The following is a 21,906-nucleotide window of genomic DNA, read 5'->3' on the forward strand; positions in this document are numbered from 1 at the left end:
TCAGAACACTGCTATTAGTGTTGCACACGACTTCAACTGCACGCTGTGCTTTGTCAATTTTTCGGCATGATATATACTTTTTAATTACTCCAGGCTGCCAAACTCATCAGTCAATGATTTTCTCTCGGATCACAGATGGACTTACCGCTCGATCAAGTGCAGACCACTAGCAGTCTCCACAACACCGCTCATCTGGCCAGGCTGGAGGCCAAAGGCGGCATCCTCAAACTCCTTCTGCATGTCTCCCTTGCCAAAGTAGCCGAGGTCGCCTCGCTTGCGCGCCGAGGAGCAATCAGACTCGGTGAGGGCGAGCTCGCCGAGGGTGATGCTGCCCGACTTGATCTTGTCCTCGTGGGCCTGGATGATTTGGTAGGCGTCCTCCTTGGAGCGGGTGATTTCAGCCTGGATATGTTTGTCAGCGGGTTCGCTTAGACTCCATTTTGCCCGCGCATACCTCTCGCCAGCTGCTCGGTCGTCGGCTGTCGCGGTGCTTGACCAGGAGATGGGCTGCGCGGATCTTGCCCTCGGGGACGCCAGGGGCGGCGGCGGGTCGAGAGCCGGCGCTGTGGTGAGTGGCCATGTAGTGCTTGAGCTTCTCGGTGTCGGTGCCGGCGGGGGGCTCCCATCGGGAGACCTTGTCGGTCGAGTTGAAGTAGTAGGGGAGGTTCTTGGAGTTGGAGATTCGCACCTCCCAGCTGGGGGGGAGACCGGTATCAGACTGGGTGTGTTAGCTGGAGGTACCCATGGCAGGCATCATGAGGCCGTGGTAGCTTGGTGCTCTGTTGGTCAAGCAAGGGCTGTGCTGTTGACTAGGCGCTTACCATGTTTACAGAGTTTGTTGATGCGAAGCTGGTGGAGGGACAAGTCAAGTGTCACGAGAGCTGTAGTAAAGCTTTGACTTTGGTGATGGTACGGATCGTCGCGGGTGAGAAGCCAAGATGCGCTGGGCAAAAGAAGCAAGAGTATGCAGGAGTAAAAGTGAAGCTGGGATGGACGTAGCTGGAAACAATGACGTGCCGCAGAACCAGTTTCCACGGGAGACCCCATTAGAAGGTCAGGTCCGCCCCCCGGCCCCGCGAAGGCACAAATTAGCGGCGTTGCCGTAGCGAGCGGGGTCTGACGCGGGGTGTCGCAGCTGGTGGTGATCGGCCAATGGCTCTCATAGGGCGACGCATCCTCCCCGCGGCATCCAACACCTACAGTAGGCAAGGGGGAACGCCCCGGACTGGCCTTTGACTTGACGAGGCATATCCAGATTGGGTTTGCGCTCTGCGTGCGCCTGGTCCAATAGACGCACAAGCTTAAGAGGATTTAAGGTCATGGGGTCGCTAGTGGTTGGCCTGGATATCCCTCACTCGTTGTGTCGTCTTGAGTAAACGGACAATGTCGGATTGGATACTATTCATCGATATCAAGCTATTTACAGAAGAATTGGATGCTTTCACATCTAGGGCCTCCATCGAAATGACGGGTGCTTCCAATCTAGATCCTCCTGCTCCTCCGCTGACATGCCCTGCATCCTCTCCAACTCCTCACTTTCAACCCTCTCCCTCCTCTTATTGTCCCGATTCATCCACAACAGCGTCAGCGTCGCCAAGACCAGAGTTCCCACCTGAGTAGCCAAGTTCAACCCATTGCCGATAGGATAATTGGGCCCATCAAAGGGCAAAAACGACCAAGTCGAGATCAGACCCCCAATGTTGCCGAGCATCACGTTTAAGCCGATGGCAGAGGATCGGGCCGTGTCCGACACCACGTTTGCCGAGACTTGGCTGTTGGTGAGAGCCCCCAGGGAAAACACGGATGATGCCACCAAAAAGGTTGCGCCGTAACGTGCTGACTGGTTGGCTGTTGACAAGAAGATAATGTATCCAGCGATGCCCAGCGGCGTTGAGAGGATCATGATCAACTGTCGTCTATCAAACCGCCAGCTTATCAGTGGCAGCAACAGCGTAACAACTGATCCTACTGCATAGGGTGGTACCGTGTAGAGCTGTTGCTTGATGACCGTATAATCCGTGTAAATCGTCCTCACAATTGTCGGCAGGAAGAAGCCCAGCCCTTGTACCGTGACGTTGCAAAAGAGAAAGATCCAAGACGTGCTAATGACAACGGGGTTCCAGATCCCCAGGATGAGCTTCTTCTTGTCCATCTTGTCGAGCACTTTGACCTGCCCGACACGCTCCGACCGAACACGATCCTCAGAGAGTTGCTTCTCTGCTTCTGTGAGCCAGCGTGCTGTACCCGGTCGGTCTGTCATGGTGACAAAGCCGATCAATCCGAGTCCGACTGTGATGATTCCCTCAATGACAAAGATCATACGCCAACTATCGACACTTCCGAAATGGTCGAGTCGGAGGATGGCTGAGGCGAGGAGAGCTCCAAAAGCACCGGCCAGGGGTCCCGCAACGAGGTACAGTCCCAGCCGAAACGTGAGTTCAGAGCGGCGGTACCATCGAGAGAGGTAATATGCAATTCCCGGAAGCATTCCAGCCTCAAATATGCCGAGTAGAAACCGCACTCCCATCATCTGAGGGACTGTCTTGACAAAGCCAGAGCCGATAGAGCAGGCCCCAAACAGCACGGTGAGGGCAGGCAGAAACCATCCTGGTCCAAGGAGCTTGCAGACTATGTTGGAAGGAAGCTCAAAGACGATATAAGAGACATAGAACATGGATAGGGTGACGTTATAGTCAAACCCTTTCATGCCGAGATCGACATCCATGCCAGCAATCCGAGCGTTGCCTGTAATCATACTTAGCAAGACGCTTATGGGTCAATACAGGAATGATATTCTTACCGATATTAGCACGGTCGATAAAGCAGAAGAGATACATAAGACAGATGATGGGCATAATCGTCAAGTCGATCTTGTTGCGCAAACGACGTTCAGCCTGACGATCAAAGATAAACTCGGGAGGAACATTTCTACAGCCAAGGTCAGCTCGCCGAAATCACTAAAGGGACGATTTGATACGAACTTTTGGTTCTCCATGTGGCTCAATTCGTCACCGGCTTCGATCTTGGTGACCGAATCGGCGCTCGTGATTGGGATGGGGTTGTCGCTGGTTTCAGTAAGGCCTGTCATGCTTTCGGTGTTCTTATTGATGAGTCTATGCGTGATGAATACATGTCAACCTAGGTGGTCTTTGTCTATTATATATGGGAGAGCATCGGTGCAGGTGTCGTCGGTGAGGTGTTACGCATGGCCGTTGGGGATACCCGGCATCCGAGACACCATCGGATCCTTCGATACTGACATCCATATGACAAGCGTACCCCTTTCCCGAATGATTTTATAAAAAAGAGTTTAGAGCAACGTTAGCATCGTTAAGCTTCGTAATCTCCTCCAACAAATAAAGTTGCCAAGATCCGGGGTTGGACGGTAGTCTCTGTGGGGAAGTTAAGCTTCTTTCCTGGAGAAATTCGTAGCAACGATTACACCTCTCAACATGATCCGCAACCACGTATATAGAAAGAGTCTAATAGAGGCATTCTTCGAAATAAGAGGTCAAATGTATCAATCCTCAATCAGGGATTAAGTATCACTGATAGAGCCAAGATACTCAGCATCCTCATCAATGCTTCTCTTCAACGCATCCCCAACACTCATCCAGGAGCAAGTTTGCTCGCCTCTTTTCTTAGCAAGACCAAGCGAGCATGTGAATAAAGTATATACATTAACTTACCCCTCAGTACTTATGCAAGATAAGGATGGGAGGCATAGAAGTCGGCGGATAATACCCCGGCGGGCGGGTACGAACCTGGTCTCCCCAATAACGATATGTTCGGCATGGCGGCCTTGAGTTTCCAATATTTCGGGAAGCGGGCGACAAATTAAATAGGTTATGGGCTCTAATCAGAGTGTTTGGTCGTTTTTGTCCTCGTGCTTTATCATCTTCGAGGTCAGGAAGGTTGGTGTTTGCTCCAAACCTTTCTTGATGAGGTCTTGAGCGGGTATCGCAACTCCCAGAGGATTGGTAAGGACCGGCAAAAGAGACGCCAACACAAAGGAAGAAAATACCTATAATATCCCTTGAGTAGTTAGATGGCTTTTACACAAAGTTACATATAACATTGGAGAGGAGTTAAACTTTCATCATCGTCTTTGCCATCGCCGGCTGCCTCGCTGATCACATAACATTATCGCTTGACCTACGTGTCTGGCGTGCATCAGGCAGCCGTGTTGACAGGCAAGATGGAGCACGTGATTATGTATTGCCAGCTCGTACCAAACATTCACGACCCCTAATAGCCAGTGTCAGTGAAGTGATTACCGCGTCCTTGTTTCCATTGCGATGCGCGACTGCGATTCTGTATCATCCACGTCGTCCGGTCGCCTTTCCATAAAGTCGGATAATTATAACTACTCAAGCTCATTACTGGTCAAGGTACTCACAATCCAGGTTATCTATTACTGAAAGAGTGGCCGACCCGGCTTCTCCAGTTCCGACTTGGATGGAGTACCATATGTGCTATCGGAAGCCAAAATGATAGCTACCACCCCAACGTGTTGCGACTCTCAATTATTCGCGGCTCCTTTGACCGCGTTGTAATCGCCTTGTTCCGCCGGCTTCCTCTGGTGATCCAATCGCTGGCCAAATCTGTCATCCCAGGCTATTTTCTTCCATCGAGAATTGTGATTAAGAAGCTCAAGCTAGGCTGGAATGATGAGTTTAAGAATGAGAAGAGCATGTATGAAAAGCTTCTATCTTTACATGGAAGCTTGATCCCCAAGTGTTTTGGCGAAACAACAGTCCATGGCACTCGTGCCTTGATCCTTTCCGAAGTCGATGGGATCGAATCCTGCAACCAAAAGTTCCCTTGCCTTGAGCCCCCAGAGTTTCAGCGCCGGATTGAGGAAGCTTTTGCTGAGTTGGCCAAGTTTGGACTCGCATACGGCGACTTGAAGCTGGACAACTTTCTTCTTGTTGGGGACAGGGTAGTTATTGTGGATTTGGAATCCGTATGGAAAGACACGCCAGACGAGATCGAATACGCAAACGAGACGCACGTGGAGCACCTGATAAGCATGTACGAGAGGCATTTAGAGGGGATGTCTAATGATAGATGAAACGACCATTGGCGAAATCCATGAGCCAGGCCACGATCAACCATCGGTCGCGTTCAAGAACGCGCTCTAGGGGTGTCGTGACTCACAAAGACACAACGAAAGAACACATCTTTGTGAAGAATTGCACGGAATTAAAATGAAAGTGCATATGGATGGTTTTGTCATAGGGGGGAAACAGCGAGAGTATTGGTGAGCTCGTTGAGCGATAGGAAGCCATAACACCACCCAGTTGCGGGGACTAGGAAAACACCCAACGAACAGTAGTGACATCCCCAACTCCCCAATTCTTCCCCATTACAGCGACGGCGGGATAGATTGCGTCTATTTTACACGTGGTCTTGACCTCGAACCGTCGTTTGTGGTCGTGCTGTTGAGAATGGGCTGGTCCCGTGGCCCTCGTACCCGGGACTCCAAGCCTCCATGTGCCACCCTTGGTCACCCGCCATTACCTCTGACGGCACTCACCCTCTGCCTGTCTACGTTGGGCTGTTCTGGGGATTTCCAGAGGCTTCGTATGCGTGTCTCTTATTCCATGCACATCATCTTGGCGGTCTCCCTTTGGGTGCCTACCAGGTTGCATTGTTCCTGGATCGAGGCGTTGATTAACGCAGGTGTGAATCTACGCGTCCGACTTGAGAGGGTATTGTCGCTGTCGCCCTACTCTACCGTCAAATCGGCTTATTTTCAATCGTGAATCAGCTTACTCGCCCCCTTCTCGAGGTGACGGGCTACGACCAATCATGACCCAAATCACGATTCTCACTGTTATGTTCCTGAGTGCACAGTAGTCGGCCGCCTCACCAGATGATTTGGGGTTGCCAAGTTACACAGGGCGGAGGTGCCGCTGCCAGCTGGCCGGGGTCATACTGCCTGGGACTTCAGGCAGGAATAGCGTCACCTCATGTTTATCGCCGAGTTGTGTTGTTCTGCACTGTAGCTTTCAGGCGTGAGTCACCAAGCAAACCAAACAAACCCCCCCTGTCGGGGACCCATAGTGGCCGTGTTGTCCCCTAGTATTTGCCTTGCCACGCAAGGCGCGTCAAGACCGTGAAACAGAGCGACCGAGAGTTTTGAGGAGGAGATTCACTCACTCTCATGGCAATCCCCACGTGTGACCATCCACACGAGGCCTGGCTTGGCCTATTTCAAGTCTCCCTACAAAACTAGCAAGACCTACCACACTTTCCAGACTCTAGTTCTTCCTCTCTATTTCCTCTGATATTTGACCACAACCCTCAAAGTTTGGCAAAAAGCAAAAGATACTTTTCCCCATCTGCAGACTTGACTACCATTGCATCAGCCAACCTTCCCCTGCGACCCAGCCAAAAGTCAAGTCACCTGGAACCAGTTTCGGGCAGCGGTAAAAAAACAGTGGGTCTAGGTCTTTTTGGCACGGGCACGCCCTCCGCTCCCACTCCTGGACTACCCTACCACCATTTCCCTTGCCTCGCCGCTTTCAACTTGGTCCTCTTCTTTTCTTCTTCACCAACACCACAACCTCTGAGCGACAAACAAAGGATCGCCTTCGCGACTCTCACTCGCATCTTGGAATATACTAGTATTTCAACCGCGCAGCGACTCGCCATTTCCCCTACGCATTATTACATCCAGCTTGCGACCGACCACAATGGCCACCCCCCAGTCCACCACTTCTTACGACGACGCCTCGGGCGACAAGAAGCTTGAGCAAATCACCTTTCGCTTCTGCTCCGAGTGCTCCAACATGCTCTACCCCAAGGAGGATGTGGATTCTCACAAGCTGCAGTTCACCTGCCGGACCTGCCAGTACACCGAGGACGCCCAATCCACCTGCGTCTTCCGCAACGTCCTCAACACCTCGGCCGGTGAGACGGCCGGTGTCACGCAGGATGTTGGCTCCGACCCAACGGTTAGTCACCTCCCGCCCGTTACCTGCCACGGCTGTGGCGATATCATCCTCTGCACCACCTGTGGGAAGCCCGACTGCCAGATGGTTGTCACTCTCCGCGAGAACGTCAAGCGCTCCGTCACGGGCATGTGCCAGTTTACCTTGCCCTGGGAGGATGAGGACGCGGACCCCTTTTCCGAGTACGACGAGGAGATGATGTCCGAGGAGTGCGACCTCAAGACCGACCCCGAAGATTCATGTTCCGACACGAGCGAGGAGTTTTGCGACAGCCTCATGGACATCGACCTATGACCGACACATACTCCCGATCGACGTTACTTAAACGACTATACCCTTTACGCTGCATCACGACGCACACGATTTATGTTCATCCTCATTTGGCTGGCACATGCTCTGGGCTTCTCATGATAGACACCCTCGCGGCTAGCAGTTTGGCAGCCGACCCGTGACGGTCGCGTAAAAGTTGCACTCAGCAGTCGGAGCTCATGTGTCTCGCGTCTTCTTTGGAACCCGCTTGCCCTCGCTTACAGACTGCTGGCTGACTTTGTTCTTCTTTTGTGTGCTGCAGCTCCCGCGATCCAACAAGACCTGCCCCAGTTGCAAGCATGAAGAAGCCGTCTTCTTCCAGTCTCAGCAGCGAAGCGCCGAGACCGGCATGGTAAGCCATACCAATGACTGCCTGGATATCAGACAACTAACTCTTGTAGAAATTGTTCTACGTCTGCTGCGAGTGCGGTCACATCTTCACATAGGCATGACTTGTATGATTACCCCCGAAGAGCTCGATCTCATCACCGTCTTAAAGATTTGGAGGAAGGGTTCTCGGATTGTTTCCATTAGCAAATGGCGTTCACGGAAGGGTGTGGCTAAGATGCCACTGGCGCTGGATGGCTTTAGAAGACATGGAATTTGTATCCTATCAATATCTGATAGACCTGTACTGGTAGATGTGATGGAGGACAATAAGGATTTGTCAAGCTGCTCTTTGCAGTCTTGAATCACAACATTATTCGCAGTAACATCCAAGTGACATGTAATCACATCCGAAACATGAAATCGCAATCAGTGACCCGTAAATGATTGAGCTGAAAGGTGTCTTTATTCTCTCATCAACGCCTCGCAAATGCCCGAGTATTCGTAATTGTACAGTATCCCACTCGTACATGGTGACATCTTCGTCCTAACCTGTCTTTTATACACAGCCATCCACATCCCCTCTTGTAGTCTCTCATCTTCCCAAACTTTAAGCCTGCATAGGAGCCATCGACAGAATCTTGCTCCACTTCTTGCGCTTCAGCTCGGCGCCCACAGCACCGTTGATGCGGGATCCGACAGGGTCACCAGCCTTGTTGAGCAGCACGCAGGCGTTGTCGTCGAATTTGACGACCGAGCCGTCTCGTCGCTGGGTAGGGTATCGGGTTCGGACAACGACGGCGTGGCGGATGTCGCCGCGCTTAACCTTGTTGGCGGCAGAGAGACCAGCCATGCCACCAGAGGAGGAACCTCGCTGTTCCTGGACGACGACGACGATACGGTCACCTATTGGGGACAGTTAGTTTTTGTGAGTAATAGAGAGTTCGAATGGTTCGATTGAGGGTCGTATATCATGTAGAGGGGAGAGGTCGTACCGATTCGGGCGTGTCGCTTTTGGCCGACGACAAGAGCGCATTCAACAAGGGCAGCGCCCGAGTTGTCGATGCAGTTGAGCATGGTCTAGCACGGTTAGCATATGAAATTGAAACCATATAAAGATCAATCATACCTTTAATTGAATCATTTTGGCAGTCTATCCTCGCGCAGGGAGGTCTATTCCTACTCGTCTCTCTCCACAGTCCAGCTCGGATATCGTCGACTGCCCACCATTGGCGTTGAACTTTTCGAACCAAGATCACGTGCCATCCAAGGCTCAGGCTCAAGCTCAGGCTCAGCCAGCCGCACCTAAGCCGCCAAGCCACATCAACAATTGCACAGCCCCCGCCCGTCGCCTGGCCAATTCTCTGGGGCAGGACCAGACCGGGGACGAACAAAGCAAGCCCCCCCCTAACCTCGAAAGCAAGCAACGATGTCATTCCACCTCCGCCAACTCTTCCCTCCTTCAATCCGGATCCCCTGAGAGACCGCACCCCCTCCTCTCAAGTCTCAGCCTCGCCCTGTCTCTCCTCTGTCGCTTTTCGAATCGAATACCGTTCCTTACAAGGAGAGACTTGTGTCTCCACTGCCTTGACTCGCTGCGGGCCATCTCAAGACTATGACGTTGCGGGAGTGGATGAGCTGAATTGAATTGGACGACATCGCTTCACTGCGCCGCTCTTTTAGAACCCACCGCCTTTTTTCCAAGACCAGGAGGTTTCCGTTTCGGTTTTTGCGCAAGGATTCTCAGTTGGAGTGCCCTGAGGATCGACGCTCGCTATCCTCTCTTTCTCGCCTTTGTTGTGTCTCTTGTTGGGGACACGTGCGCTCCTTTTTCAGCATCGACGACAGTTTCGGCACTTGGAGATTGCCTGTGTTGAAGGGCTCGAGTAGGCATCATGCCTCCCTCAAAGAATGCGCCTGCCAAGAAGCAGCGCATAACGTTGGCTCAATTGTCAGCATATGATGACATTCTCACCGATGCCCTGGTTGACCATGTGAGTGGTTTATGAAGGAGTAGACGCTGGCGTTTGTGACACAGCTCTAACCCAGACAAGGTCTTTTACTGGACAACGGTTCCCAAGAATCGCACATCTTACCACCCTTCCCGAGGTGTACGAGAAGAGGAAATCACAAAAGTCCTTCAGGAGGAAGCTGTTATCAACAAGGACCTCGAGGCTGCCGAGAAGCGACTACTGAAGACAGACGGACTCAAGAGGTTCTACAATGGCTTGAGAACAGACAAGGAGAAGGAGGATTTCAGACGACACTTGAGGCGATACGTGCAAATCTACCTCCCCGATTGTCCATGGGAGGTCAGCTCGACGAACCGATACACGATTGTCACCCACGAGGCTGCTGTGCACGCCAGACGGTACATCAAGCGCAACGAATCCATCAAGTACCTCTCAGGCGTTCAGGTCATCATCACCCCGGAAGAGGAGAAGGCAATCTCGAGCCAGAAGAAGGATTTCAGCATTGTCGTCAGCTCACGCAGCAAGTGCACAAGCCTCTTCATGGGACCCGCACGATTTGCGAACCACGATTGCGATGCAAACGCCAAACTTATGAGGACAAGCCATGCAGGAATCGAGATTATCGCAACACGAGCGATTGGACCAGGAGAGGAGATCACAGTTACTTACGGTGATAATTACTTTGGCGAAAACAACTGCGAGTGTCTTTGCAAGACCTGCGAGGATCTGCTGCGGAATGCGTGGGAGCCGGAGGAGGGGTCAGTGGCGGTGAAGAAGAGCATCGAGCAGGAAAAGTCCGATGGATATTCGCTGCGACGACGAAGAAGAGACGATAGCATCTCTGGTTCATCACGAACTCCCTCGGTCACTCCCGACATGCGGCCACGAGTTCCCAAAGCCACGAGACACTCGCTCCTCGGCCACGCTCGAGATTCTTCAGCTGCTCGATCTCCTCCTGCGGAGAGCACCAACAGCCGCAAGCGACCACTTGATGCCCTTGCGACACCACCCAAGACGCCCGCAAAGCGTCTCAAGCGTTCAGCTGAGCCGATTTCCAGGGAAGATTCATCCTCACGCAGTAGCTCTGTGACGGCTAGTGAATCGTCAGGAAGCGGCGTGGTGGAGACGGATGTCACTTCGCCTGAGAAGGAGACTCCGGAGCCCATGGTCAAGACACCAGTAATGAAAGAGGCGATTCCTCTTGCTATTGAGCAGGGCAGAGCTCAAACAGTCCCCCAGGTGGCACCAGTTTCCCCCCAGAGCACTGAGGGATCCCGGTCACCTCAGACAAAGACAGAAGCCCCCACAACAGGGCCGAACGGTCGAAGCGGCTTGGAGAGCATGTCTATTCGAGCTATCCTCAACGCTCCGTTGGAGTCTGAGATGGAACCACAACCGGAGCCTGAAAAGGCTCCTGAGGCTGTACCTGAGCCTGAGCCAGTACCTATCGCAACCAGCATCGAGCCTGTCGAGGAGGGTCAGGCTGCTGACGAAGAGGAACAGCCGAAGCGCCGCAAATACCAACGGCGCACCTTCGTCAAACAACCCACGCCGCCATCTCGGGTGCGAGTCCCCGGTGATTATCTCCTGACTCCACTGCTCTTGTCGGAGCCTGAGATGGCATGGATCCAGTGCACCATCTGCGATGGATACTTTGTACAACAGAACGCATACTTTACACGATCGTCTTGCCCCCGCTGCGAACGACACTCGAAGCTCTACGGATACATCTGGCCCAAGACGGACAAGGCAGGACCGCACGACAAAGAAGAGAGAGTTCTAGATCATCGGACGATCCACCGTTTCCTGGATGCTGACGATGAGCGACGGGTGCGAGGACGCAAGAGCTTTGCAGCTTCCAAGACGGAAACTGAAGAGCCAGAAGAGTCAGAGCGAGGACGAAAGCTGAGCCGACACAGCACAGCCAGCATAGCCAGGAAGCTGGCGCCCGCAGTGGAGGAAGACCTGTCCGGGATTAGAAGAAGTGGAAGGCTCAGAAGGGTCAACAGCAGGCTGCTCGATCCATGATGGGCAGAATAATATTTATATTGGGGCGTTCCGGGAGCAACAATTACAGCAACGGGGAGATGTACATTATGAGGCAGGCATGCATGGAATGGTTAGAGGAGTGACTAGCGCATCTTTAAATTAAATAATCTTCCCAGTGTTGCTTGGTTTGTTATTCATTGCACTCAGGATATGTGCAAGGCCGTGGTTGAGTTGGCTTCACTTGCTCTCAACCGTCGTCAGCACATCAGCCTCAACCAGGCATCGTCATTCAGGGATCCTCTGAGCCGTTCATTGGCCGTTTGACTCCATCAAAAGACCTATTGGTATCTGACGAGTCCTATTGTCTCACTTCTTTCTCGGCACTACAACGTCCCTCTTCTGCTTCTCTTTCAGTGTTGCCCTTTGTCTTGCCGGTAACCTACATCAAGTTAGCTCATTCATCTGTCTATCGGTAAGGCTGTTTTTACTCGCTCTCTCACTGCAGTTTTGACGGAAAAGATCTTGTTGACAGTCCCATACATGCTGTGTTTGATCTCACCCATGCGTTGGACGACGCCGAGGTAGAGTAGGTAGACGACGTGCATTATTCCAAAGTCAAGCCGAGAAAGGCTGTCATCAACCATTTTATGCGTAAAAACATTTTGGGGGGTATCTACTCGCTTTATCTTCCCCAACCTAGGTGCACTGGCTCACAATATGTCTCTCTTTTGTGTTCCCAGCTTTGAGGGTGGTACAGCTGAGTGAGATTTGGGCTGGCAATCGAGCCACACAGGCTGTACGGAGAGGACTCGAGGTTTGGCTAGGCGTCAGCACGATGTCACCAGGAGAATTACAGTATTCAGTAGATATTTTGTGCTCGTGGCTATTCATTGGTCAAAGGCGATAGCCTATATATGTAGAAGTTTGTAATCCGTCGTATCTTTTCGTGCAATCTTTGCTTCGTCGCTGTCTGGTAGTGTTGGCGTCGCAAGCCACCTACCTACCCGTGTGGCGGGGGGTTCAGGACAGACTGTTCGCACTGTATCATTAAGCATGGTAGTTAATGACAGCATAGTGTTAAAGAATAACACTATTAAATATATAAGCCTGTTATAGCTCTATTGAGGGCTTATTATTATATTACGGCTCTGTTGTAATTGATATCTGTTATTAGAGGATATTATGGTCAGTTTTTATCATAAAGCCATAATGTTGACCTAAAAGTGTGATGTAAGTTATGTGCCACACTGTCCTGAACCCCCCCTTCACCCGGGTAGGTAGTGGGATAGCAGACTATAAGTCTTTGGTGGCGACTCGGCCTCCAGACCAAACAGCTCGACTATGTAGTAAACAATCGATCACAAGTAAATTATTTGCGTACTGTATAATATTGGTGATATGCAGATGGAAAAGGTCTGCAAAGTGAGTTTCGGCGAGCTTCACGTCGGCTGGTGAAAAGCCATTGGTGGCCGTTGGCTTGGGTGCATGGTGGAAGGGGGGTCACTACCAACCCTGATTGGAATAGAGTTCTTAGCTGCATCAAGAGCCGGCATCCATGGCAACGGCAATGCTTTAGTTACGTCGAACTCTGCCACAGGTTTCTCTTCGTACACACTGCACTGTAAATACCTTGATCTTTGTGAGTCCAGGGTAAACAGGCAAGGTCCGAGACATGGTGCAACCTAATGCGGGGAGGCAAAGCTCATGACTCAAAGCGGCTAGCGGCAAGACGCGATAAGAGCTTGTGCCTGGCTGGCGTCGCAGCGGGCAACCACAGCCACTAATAGCTCCCGAGTCCCAGCACCTCATCACAAGGGCTGTATCACTTTAACTCTCCTCCTTCATCTCTCTCTCCTCCATAAACAACCCAAGACAGATCCTCATTTCACCATTCCAATGACTGCCAAGAGCCTCTTGGTCGCTGCCACGGCGCTCTCGGGCGTCTCGGCCTTGCAGATTCCTCTCAATGTCCAGCTCCCGTGGAGCTCCTGGTCGCCTAGCTCGGGACCCAGCAGCGATGACCTCACCGGTCTGCCCTTGATCGATACCAAGGAATTGCAGAGCAGCATCAAGGCCGGGAACCTCGAGACGAGGGCCAAGGAGCTTTACGAGATTGCAAAGAATGGAGAGGAGGAGTATGGACATCCTACTCGTGTCATTGGTAGTGAAGGTGAGCTTGCCGATTTCGGCCGTGTTATCTGCATGATGCTGATGATTGCTACCTAGGCCACCTCGGCACATTGTCCTACATCCACGCTGAGCTGGCCAAGCTGGGCGGCTACTATTCCGTCTCTAACCAGCAGTTCCCCGCCGTGTCGGGCAACGTTTTCGAGTCTCGCCTCGTCCTCGGCAACTCGGTGCCTAAGGACGCGTCGCCCATGGGTCTGACTCCTCCCACCAAGAACAAGCAGCCCGTCTACGGAGACCTCGTCCTCGTCAAGAACGAGGGCTGCAGCGAGTCCGACTACCCCGAGTCCCTCAAGGGCAACATTGCTCTCATTTTGCGAGGAACCTGCCCCTTTGGTACCAAGTCGGAGAATGCTGGCAAGGCTGGTGCTGTCGCCGCTGTGGTGTACAACTATGAGAAGGAGGAGGTTCATGGAACTCTGGGAACTCCTTCTCCTAACCATGTCGCTACTTTCGGCCTCGGTGGCGAGGAGGGCCAGGCCATCGCTAAGAAGCTCAAGGATGGCGAGAAGATTGATGCTATTGCGTACATTGACGCCGAGGTCAAGACCATCTCTACCACCAACATTATTGCCCAGACCCGTCACGGTGACCCCGAGAACTGTGTGATGCTCGGTGGTCACAGTGACAGTGTCGCTGAGGGTCCTGGTATCAACGACGATGGCTCCGGCAGTATCTCCGTCCTTGAAGTCGCCACCCAGCTCTCCAAGTTCCGCGTCAACAACTGCGTGCGCTTCGCCTGGTGGGCCGCTGAAGAGGAGGGCCTCCTTGGTTCGGACCACTACGTTGCCGTGCTGCCCGAGGAGGAGAACCGCAAGATTCGCCTCTTCATGGACTACGACATGATGGGCAGCCCCAACTTTGCCTACCAGATCTACAACGCTACCAACTCTGAGAACCCCGCCGGCTCTGAGGAGCTGCGCAACCTGTACGTCGACTGGTACGAGGAGCAGGGTCTCAACTACACCTTCATCCCCTTTGACGGTCGCAGCGACTATGATGGATTCATCCGTGGTGGTATCCCCGCTGGTGGTATCGCTACTGGTGCCGAGGGCGTCAAGACCAAGGAGGAGGCAGAGCAGTTTGGTGGTATCGCAGGCCAGTGGTATGATCCTTGCTACCACCAGCTGTGTGACGACCTTGGTAACGTCAACTACACTGCTTGGGAGGTCAACACAAAGGTGAGTCATGTATTGTGTCAAGACGAACGTGTAACTGACCAGCGTTACAGCTCATTGCCCACTCGGTGGCCACGTACGCTCTCTCGTTCAAGGACTTCCCTGAGCGTACAACCGAGGTTTCTGTCCAGGCCTACGCTGACAAGGTCAAGATGCACGGAAACAAGTACATCATTTAAGAAGTGCACCAGACCTAGTGGTCTTTTTTTAATTGATTGGATATCTCAACTGAATTTAAATGCTTAGATGAATCTTGTCCACCTTGTGAAAAAAAAAAGAACCCATTTACAGTCATAAAAACCTTTGGAAATGCCCGTCTAACCCCAACCATCAAGCAAAAAGACAGCAAGCTAATCCGACCGGCCTTGAAGAAGCCTGCAATTACTAACCCTAACACCGAGTTTGCATCCTCGTCATCGTTCCTGATGATTATCCTTCCCGAGGACACGTCCTCTTCATCTTTGGTAATTCATACGCTAATAGTAATCCAGCCGTGTCATTCATCGCGCCGGCGTAAATTCATATGGAGTGCCGACAAGCACACCGCCTGTGACAAAATCACAGCCCCCGATCTGTTCGGGGATGTCAGGCACATAGTACTCGAAGTCGTCCCGCAGCTCCTCTAGTGTGACGGGCAGGATGAGGCGGGAGATGGCCTTTCGATCGGCGAGGGTGCCCGAGTTGGAGGGCCAAGATCCGGGGGTGGGACCCACTTCTGCACGGGCGATCGCGGAGGTCTCGGTGGGCTGGGCACCGGGGGACGGAGGCTTGGCGGCCGAGGATCCGGGCCGGCTGCCGCTTCGCAAACGGGATGCGAGACCAACGTTGAAGGTGAGAAGTCGACTAATGCGGTGGGCAAGTTCGTCGCGGCTATTTTTCGCGTCCTTTTCTCCGGGGCTGGTATTTCCATCCAGTCAGCCATTCTGCGGTCTGTGCGAACAAACGAGAGGGGGGCAGGGATGTGATTCTGTGGGTTATGTGGCCTGCTCACCAGTTTATTACGGTCATCATCATGGCGATTGACAAGTTATGCCACCGGACACGGGCGCACAGGGCCCTTATGCGCTTCTCCAGGTGTCTTGTGGCATCTTCAGGGCTCGAGCGCGCAGCCTCCTCGTCGAGTGCGCAGCACAGGGAATACATGCGAGAAAAGGCGAGAACTGTGTCGGTCAGAGTGGCGACCAGCTCATCGAGGCCGATCCATGTTGCGCGAGCTGGGAATGGAATCTGAGCATTCTCGATGAGGCTGAGAGTCTTGCAGAGGGCGTGAATCGAAGAGCGACACTCCTTGACCTCACGGAGGAAGAGGTTCAGAATAGCCGTGTCGTGCTGAGGTGAGATGTTGAGATCGATGAGAGTGTCGATGGCAGTGGCGCCGACAGCGAGAAGCCCGGCGATGGCGGTGGACGCAGGGAGGCCGACGACGGCGGGGTCCATGTCGGCCTGCAGAGCGGAAGGCATTTACATGAACGGTTCGACGGAGGCGGGCTTGGAGGTGCTACGCCTAGGAATTGGGAAGCACAGGTTTGGTAATTTGTTTGATTTGAGGCTCAAAGGCACACAAGATGTGAGTGAGTTGAATGGGCGGCGCGATCGAGTTATTTGCTTGGCAGAGGCGCTTCTAGGCCGGCCCCCCTGGACTCTTGAGTCGTCCAAGACAAGGCGAGACAAGACACTTTTTTTTTTGGAGGGGAGGGGAGGGGGACGAACAGGGCCAAGAGAAAATGGGGGGAACAATAGACAGCGAGGGCGGGGGGGAAAGAGAGGGGAAAAAGAGACAGACAGTGGTCGTGGGAAGGGATGTATGTATTACAGCGAAGGGGGGAGAACTGGGACTGGGACTGGGGGGGCTGCCGCCTATTCTTAGTCTACCGCCGCAAAGTAAGGGCCTCGTCGCGTCCTGGAAGAAACGGCACGAACAGATTCAAGGGCAAGCTTGGGGACGAAGCCGTACTTCCGAGACAGGACGGACTGCCCTCCACTAGAAGCTTAGCTATTGGGGGGGTGTGGGCTTTCTTGGGGTGGCTCGTGGGTAGGATCGTGGTGCCGAGGAAGCGAGGTGGGACTATAAGGGAATAGAACGGTTGTTGACGATGACGGATGAATACAGCATGGGGTTGGAGATGGATATTCAGACGAGATGGATCGATAGAGTATTTCAGAGGAACAGTTTACCGTTCAGAGATAATTGTCCGTCTGTTTGCTCGTGTCTTCTTGCTGATGCTGCTGATAGACAGACCCTGACAAGCCTGAAGCCCTGAAATTCATTCCAAAACAGGGCGTCTACAACTTGTGGATGTCGCTGTGCCGACTTGCCGGGGTCGATTGGGCGCGATCGGATACCGGCACGGCGCGGTGAGATGATGCTATCCCCCACTTTTTCTTCCCTCTCTCTGTCGTTTCTCTTTATTCTCATCCTCTTCAGTCTTTAATTGATTCATTTTGATATCGTGTTGGCTATAAAGAAACCATCGCTCGGCATATATATTCCGGTTTTGAGTTGCCGAGTGGAATGGACGATCAATCCACGAGCCGGTATGCCGAACACTAACGAGATGGCTAGTTGCTTTTCCCTCACGCGTCGTCGTCACCTTTTTTTTTTCTTACGCATCACGGGGTTATTATTGTCATTTGGTTTCACCGGTGGCGGTCTCTCTCTCTTTGACGTACGAAACGACGGCTCTGACGGCATCGTGCGTAAACAAAAATTCAAGCAAGGGTGGATGATATGAAGAAAAGGTGATGATTTATTACAACTAATTTACAGTCTGACTCAGCAACATTCTCGTTCCTGAATTTCGCCAAGCTACACTCGCAGCCGCGTCATCTCTCGGCCCGTCCAGAACGGCGTTCAGACGGGAAAACCTCACACTTACCATCGCCGCCTCTCCGAAGGCCCATCTCCGCCTCTGTAGGCGCGATTACGCTCCGCTAGTGCCCCCAACTCAGTCTCGTTGACGGCCTCTCGTTTGCGCCATGCGATATAGGAAGGGTCGGACAGCTCTTCCTCGGTGAGGTTGCCGTAGGCTCTCATCCGCTCCATGCTCTCCCGGAAGAGTTCCTGCGCTTCGGGGTTGTTCTCGAATTTGGCGTTGATGTCGCCGTCTTCGCCTGTCTCGCGTCCGTATTGGGATTGAGGGCGTGTCGTCCCGCGGCCGCGCTCAGTCCTGGAGAAGGGGTCAGGGTTCGCCTCGCGTTGGGTGTTGGGGAAGCGCCTATCTCTGTCGATATCACCTCCGTATGGAGCACCGCCGTAAAGGCTGCCGGTGTTCCGTGTGTGGGGGGTACCGTTGCCGGTATCCCGTCCGCGTTGACCGGAGTATGGATTGCCGGTGTCCCGTCCGTATTGGGCGCCAGAGAAGGTATCGCGACCAGTCTCACGCCCTCCTCCGAAGTCACCATAGTTTGCCATGCCACCCATGCCGGCATCTCGTCGTCGAGGCTCATCAAAGCCGGGCTCGTCGAAGCGTTGCTGGGCACGCTCTCTCTCTCTCCCGTTACTGGGCCGAGGCCGTCCAAAGGCATCAAAGCGCGATTCACTTCCTAGGTTTAGACCGCTGAGCTGGTCCTGAAGACTTCTCTCCTCTGGAAGTCTGTCGTGCATGCGACGGCGCTCCTCAAACTCACCGCGGCGGCGCCGGGCTTCTGTGTCGAGAGGAGGATCCAGAGGAGCTCGGTAGTCGACGTTTACCTCTCGGCGACGCTCGTCATGGCGACTGGAAGAACTGTAACGGTCTAATCCACCGGCCTCACGATGACCTCCAAACCACGGGTTTGCGCTCTCGAGCTCCGGTCTCCGCTGGCTAATGAAGTCATTGCGGTGGCCGATCAACATCTGGTACTCATCGTCAGTGACACTTCCAAACGCGCTGGAGACGGACCTAGGAGTTACGGCCCGGCCCTCGGACTCGAGTGCGTCGACGGTCCCGTAAATGAACCGCACGGCTCCGGGCTCGATGGTCTCGGCCTCTCTTGGCCAGTCCCCGCCATCGATCCGGTTGAGCCACTCCCTCGACGCCGCGCAGCGGTGGCACTTTGGCTGGACGTCCCCGTTGGGGTTCTCAGGCTTGGTGAGCGGTGCATCAAATACGGCGTCCGGGCTCGTGTTGGCGTCAGGCACCGTGAACGTCTTGGATGCCTCGCCGCATCTGCATGCCAGCGCCGTCCGGCAGCAAGGACACTTCTTATCCTCGCCTCCGACGCCAGACTCCTCCGCCTGTCTAAGACACCTCCTGCACATGACGTGTCCGCAGAAGAGTACTACACAGGTGGGCGGGTTCCCCGATGGCTTGCGGAACGTGGTGATGTCGAAAGTCTCGAGGCAAACAGGGCACTGAGGCTTCATGAGTTGACTCGGCGGCTGGCCTGCTGGGTTCTGCAGGATGGCGTTCTTGATGTTGGGCCAGTAGTGCTCTGACCCGTTTGCAGACGATGTGGTGCTGCGTGGCATGGTTGCTGTTTTGGTGGGTGAGTAAAAGGTGAGTTGCGTAGATGGTGATGTTGCTTCGCTGTAGCGTTGATATCTACACTTGATTGAGTGTAGACGAGTGAGCTGTGGGTGATAAGATGAGAGTAAGTTTGAAGGCAACTTGTAAACCATTATATAGTTGAGCTCAACATCACTGCCTTTGGTGTATTCCATCATGTTAAGATGAACGTCTTGGAACTGGTGGATGTGAACAGTCAATTATCGAGTACTAGAAAATGAACCATATAGAAAGAACCGTTCACGAGACAAAGACATGGTTAATGTCGTCCGAACAAAGCAGCGACCATATAAACAGGCACCATATTCAGTGAACATGTTGGCAAACACTCGACACTCATGGATATACAATGAATTTCTACTATTCATTCTATCTACCACTCACTTGCAGCATGTACATCATTACAACATGTACACTCAGTTTTCAGCCGCCTTGACCTCCTCCTCCCCTTTCCTCCTCTCCTCGGCAATAATCTCCTCCACCGTCTTGGTGCTCACGCCCTCACCAAAGTACTTCTCCGACAGCTCCACGCAGCGAAGGTTGGCCGACAACTTGTTCATCGTCTCCATCCACTCATCCGTCGGGTCGCTGTCATAGACGATGCCGCCACCCGCCTGCATGTACGCAACGCCGTCCTTGACGAGCATGGTGCGGATGGCGATGCAGGTGTCCATGGGTCCCTCATCCATAAAGATCTTGTCCTCGGGCTTGCTGTTGTCGTCCACTCTTACCACGTCGTAGCCGAACCAGCCGGCGGCGCCTGCGTAGATTCCTCGCTTCTCCTGCTCCAAGTCGTAGATCAGCTCCATGGCTCGGATCTTGGGGGCGCCTGATACGGTTCCAGCAGGGAAGATGGATCGAAGGGCGTCCCAGCGTGTGCACTCGGGGCGCAACACGCCTGAGACCTCAGAGGTCAAGTGCTGAACGTGAGAGAATCGATCGATTCTCATCAATCGGTCGACCTTGACCGTGGTAGGGTGGCAGACTCGGTTCACGTCGTTACGAGCGAGATCGACAAGCATGACGTGCTCAGCGCGGTCCTTCTTAGAAGCCTGAAGCTGAGCCGCAAGCTCATCATCCTCGGCGGCATTCTTTCCACGGTGAATGGTGCCAGCAATAGCATGGTTAACGATGCGAGGCCGTGAGCGAGCCTCGGCGGTGGTGTAGCCAAACCGAGAGTCCGAAGGGAGAGGGGCATATCCGTCAGTCTTCATAAGACACTCGGGCGAAGCACCGACAATGTGAAAGTCGGCGCATGAAAGGAAAAACACATAAGGTGAAGGGTTCAGGGTGCGAAGGGTCCTGTAAATGTTGAAAGGGTGAAGCTTGGTGCTGCGAGAAAACCTCTGTGACGGCACAGCCTGGATAATGTCTCCCTTGACAATATACTTCTTGAGCTCCGTGACAAACGTCTCGTAGCCCTTTCGGCCAACATTTGACGAATACTGTAGCTCTGAGTCTGATTGAGGACCCAATGTCTGGGTGGGAAGTGGAGTGTCAGGCTGGTAGATGATGTCGAGAGTCTTTCGCAGCGTAGCGCAGGCCTCATCGTAGGCGGGCTGGAGATCATCCGAGGGATTCTCGGGAAGTTTCATGTGGGTGACGATAGTCAAAGTCGAGCGGAAGTGATCTAGGGCAATAATGGTGTCGAACAACATGAATAGAGCCTCGGGGATCTTGAGGTTGTCCTTAAGCGGTCGTTCGGTCTTGGGCTCAAAGTACTTGATGCAGTCGTACGAGACGTAACCCACGGCACCGCCGGAAAGCTTGGGAAGTCGTAGGGAGGGGATATCGAGGACTCGGTCTTTAGAGAGTTCGGCCTCGAGGGCTCGGAGAGGGTCGCCAACATGATCGTAGCCGTCGCCGGTCGTCAAGACTTTTCGGGGGTCTGAAGGACTTAGACACTGCTTCACTTGGGGGAACACAGGGGAGCCTACTGGCGCCGATGAAGCTATACCGTCCAACAGTCTCAGTACTGCCAGTTGCGCTCTCCAGGAGAAATGAGTATTCGGCCGTCGCTCTATAAGTCGTGAGTCACAGGTCGAGCGGTCTAAGCTGGAACAGAGAGCATTTACCCTGACGAGAGCTTCAGGTACACGGCAGAAGGAGTCAGGAGGTCGGCGGGGGTGGAGGCGCAGACGGGGAGGAGAGTAGGACGGTTCGTGTCGGACCAGGCCTGGTTGAATGCATCGCGAGCTTCATCGGCAGAAGGCCGTATCTCGAGCTGACGATCAATGAGTCTACTGTCCATGGTGAATTGAGGATAATTGGAATGGCTATAGTTACCTGCGCTGCACCATACATCTTAAGGAGATCAAGACAATGGCAAGAGGTGGCGTCTAGAAAAGGAGGGGAGGTAGGCCAGGGACAAAGAAAGTGATGGGTTGGCTTGGAGTTTGCTACTTTTTCTTTGTCTCCATGCCAATTGACGGCCAATTGAAGGTCCAGCGTTGGTTTGGTCAGAGGTGACTCCAAGAGATTGGTGGGGGCGGGGCAC

At 53.3% G+C, this 21,906-nt stretch overlaps 9 protein-coding genes across 9 annotated transcripts; 3 read left to right on the top strand and 6 right to left on the bottom strand.

Moving 5' to 3' along the window:
• Positions 1-84: 84 nt before the first annotated feature.
• Positions 85-824, bottom strand: NCS57_00653800 (Peptidyl-prolyl cis-trans isomerase; the record flags this gene model as incomplete). Its single annotated transcript, XM_053056422.1, has 4 exons — positions 85-94; positions 146-402; positions 455-718; positions 822-824. 4 exons carry the CDS (start codon positions 822-824, stop codon positions 85-87), a joined length of 534 nt encoding a protein of 177 aa, XP_052915377.1.
• Positions 825-1,447: 623 nt separating this feature from the next.
• NCS57_00653900 (MFS domain-containing protein) lies at positions 1,448-3,088 on the bottom strand (the record flags this gene model as incomplete). Its single annotated transcript, XM_053056423.1, has 3 exons — positions 1,448-2,745; positions 2,801-2,928; positions 2,982-3,088. The coding sequence occupies 3 exons, from the start codon at positions 3,086-3,088 to the stop codon at positions 1,448-1,450; spliced, it is 1,533 nt and encodes a 510-aa protein (XP_052915378.1).
• A 3,613-nt stretch (positions 3,089-6,701) lies between these two features.
• Positions 6,702-7,714, top strand: NCS57_00654000 (uncharacterized protein; the record flags this gene model as incomplete). Its single annotated transcript, XM_053056424.1, has 3 exons — positions 6,702-7,200; positions 7,493-7,620; positions 7,670-7,714. The coding sequence occupies 3 exons, from the start codon at positions 6,702-6,704 to the stop codon at positions 7,712-7,714; spliced, it is 672 nt and encodes a 223-aa protein (XP_052915379.1).
• A 491-nt stretch (positions 7,715-8,205) lies between these two features.
• NCS57_00654100 (uncharacterized protein) lies at positions 8,206-8,739 on the bottom strand (the record flags this gene model as incomplete). The annotated part of the gene is made up of 3 exons (XM_053056425.1): positions 8,206-8,501; positions 8,591-8,675; positions 8,725-8,739. 3 exons carry the CDS (start codon positions 8,737-8,739, stop codon positions 8,206-8,208), a joined length of 396 nt encoding a protein of 131 aa, XP_052915380.1.
• Positions 8,740-9,490: 751 nt separating this feature from the next.
• On the top strand, positions 9,491-11,596 carry NCS57_00654200 (Histone-lysine N-methyltransferase SET9; the record flags this gene model as incomplete). The annotated part of the gene is made up of 2 exons (XM_053056426.1): positions 9,491-9,589; positions 9,650-11,596. 2 exons carry the CDS (start codon positions 9,491-9,493, stop codon positions 11,594-11,596), a joined length of 2,046 nt encoding a protein of 681 aa, XP_052915381.1.
• Positions 11,597-13,453: 1,857 nt separating this feature from the next.
• On the top strand, positions 13,454-15,101 carry NCS57_00654300 (Peptide hydrolase; the record flags this gene model as incomplete). The annotated part of the gene is made up of 3 exons (XM_053056427.1): positions 13,454-13,727; positions 13,784-14,925; positions 14,976-15,101. 3 exons carry the CDS (start codon positions 13,454-13,456, stop codon positions 15,099-15,101), a joined length of 1,542 nt encoding a protein of 513 aa, XP_052915382.1.
• A 321-nt stretch (positions 15,102-15,422) lies between these two features.
• Positions 15,423-16,383, bottom strand: NCS57_00654400 (uncharacterized protein; the record flags this gene model as incomplete). The annotated part of the gene is made up of 2 exons (XM_053056428.1): positions 15,423-15,819; positions 15,914-16,383. 2 exons carry the CDS (start codon positions 16,381-16,383, stop codon positions 15,423-15,425), a joined length of 867 nt encoding a protein of 288 aa, XP_052915383.1.
• Positions 16,384-17,794: 1,411 nt separating this feature from the next.
• NCS57_00654500 (RING-type domain-containing protein) lies at positions 17,795-19,567 on the bottom strand (the record flags this gene model as incomplete). Its single annotated transcript, XM_053056429.1, has 1 exon — positions 17,795-19,567. One exon carries the CDS (start codon positions 19,565-19,567, stop codon positions 17,795-17,797), a length of 1,773 nt encoding a protein of 590 aa, XP_052915384.1.
• A 258-nt stretch (positions 19,568-19,825) lies between these two features.
• NCS57_00654600 (uncharacterized protein) lies at positions 19,826-21,872 on the bottom strand (the record flags this gene model as incomplete). Its single annotated transcript, XM_053056430.1, has 4 exons — positions 21,696-21,872; positions 21,485-21,633; positions 21,347-21,429; positions 19,826-21,297 (listed from the first exon to the last, which is right to left on the bottom strand). The coding sequence occupies exons 1-4, from the start codon at positions 21,711-21,713 to the stop codon at positions 19,826-19,828; spliced, it is 1,722 nt and encodes a 573-aa protein (XP_052915385.1). The 5' UTR covers positions 21,714-21,872.
• Between the last annotated feature and the right edge of the window lie 34 nt (positions 21,873-21,906).

This window comes from Fusarium keratoplasticum, chromosome 4, assembly GCF_025433545.1.
Source record: "Fusarium keratoplasticum isolate Fu6.1 chromosome 4, whole genome shotgun sequence".
NCBI classification, from domain to species: Eukaryota; Fungi; Ascomycota; class Sordariomycetes; order Hypocreales; family Nectriaceae; genus Fusarium; species Fusarium keratoplasticum.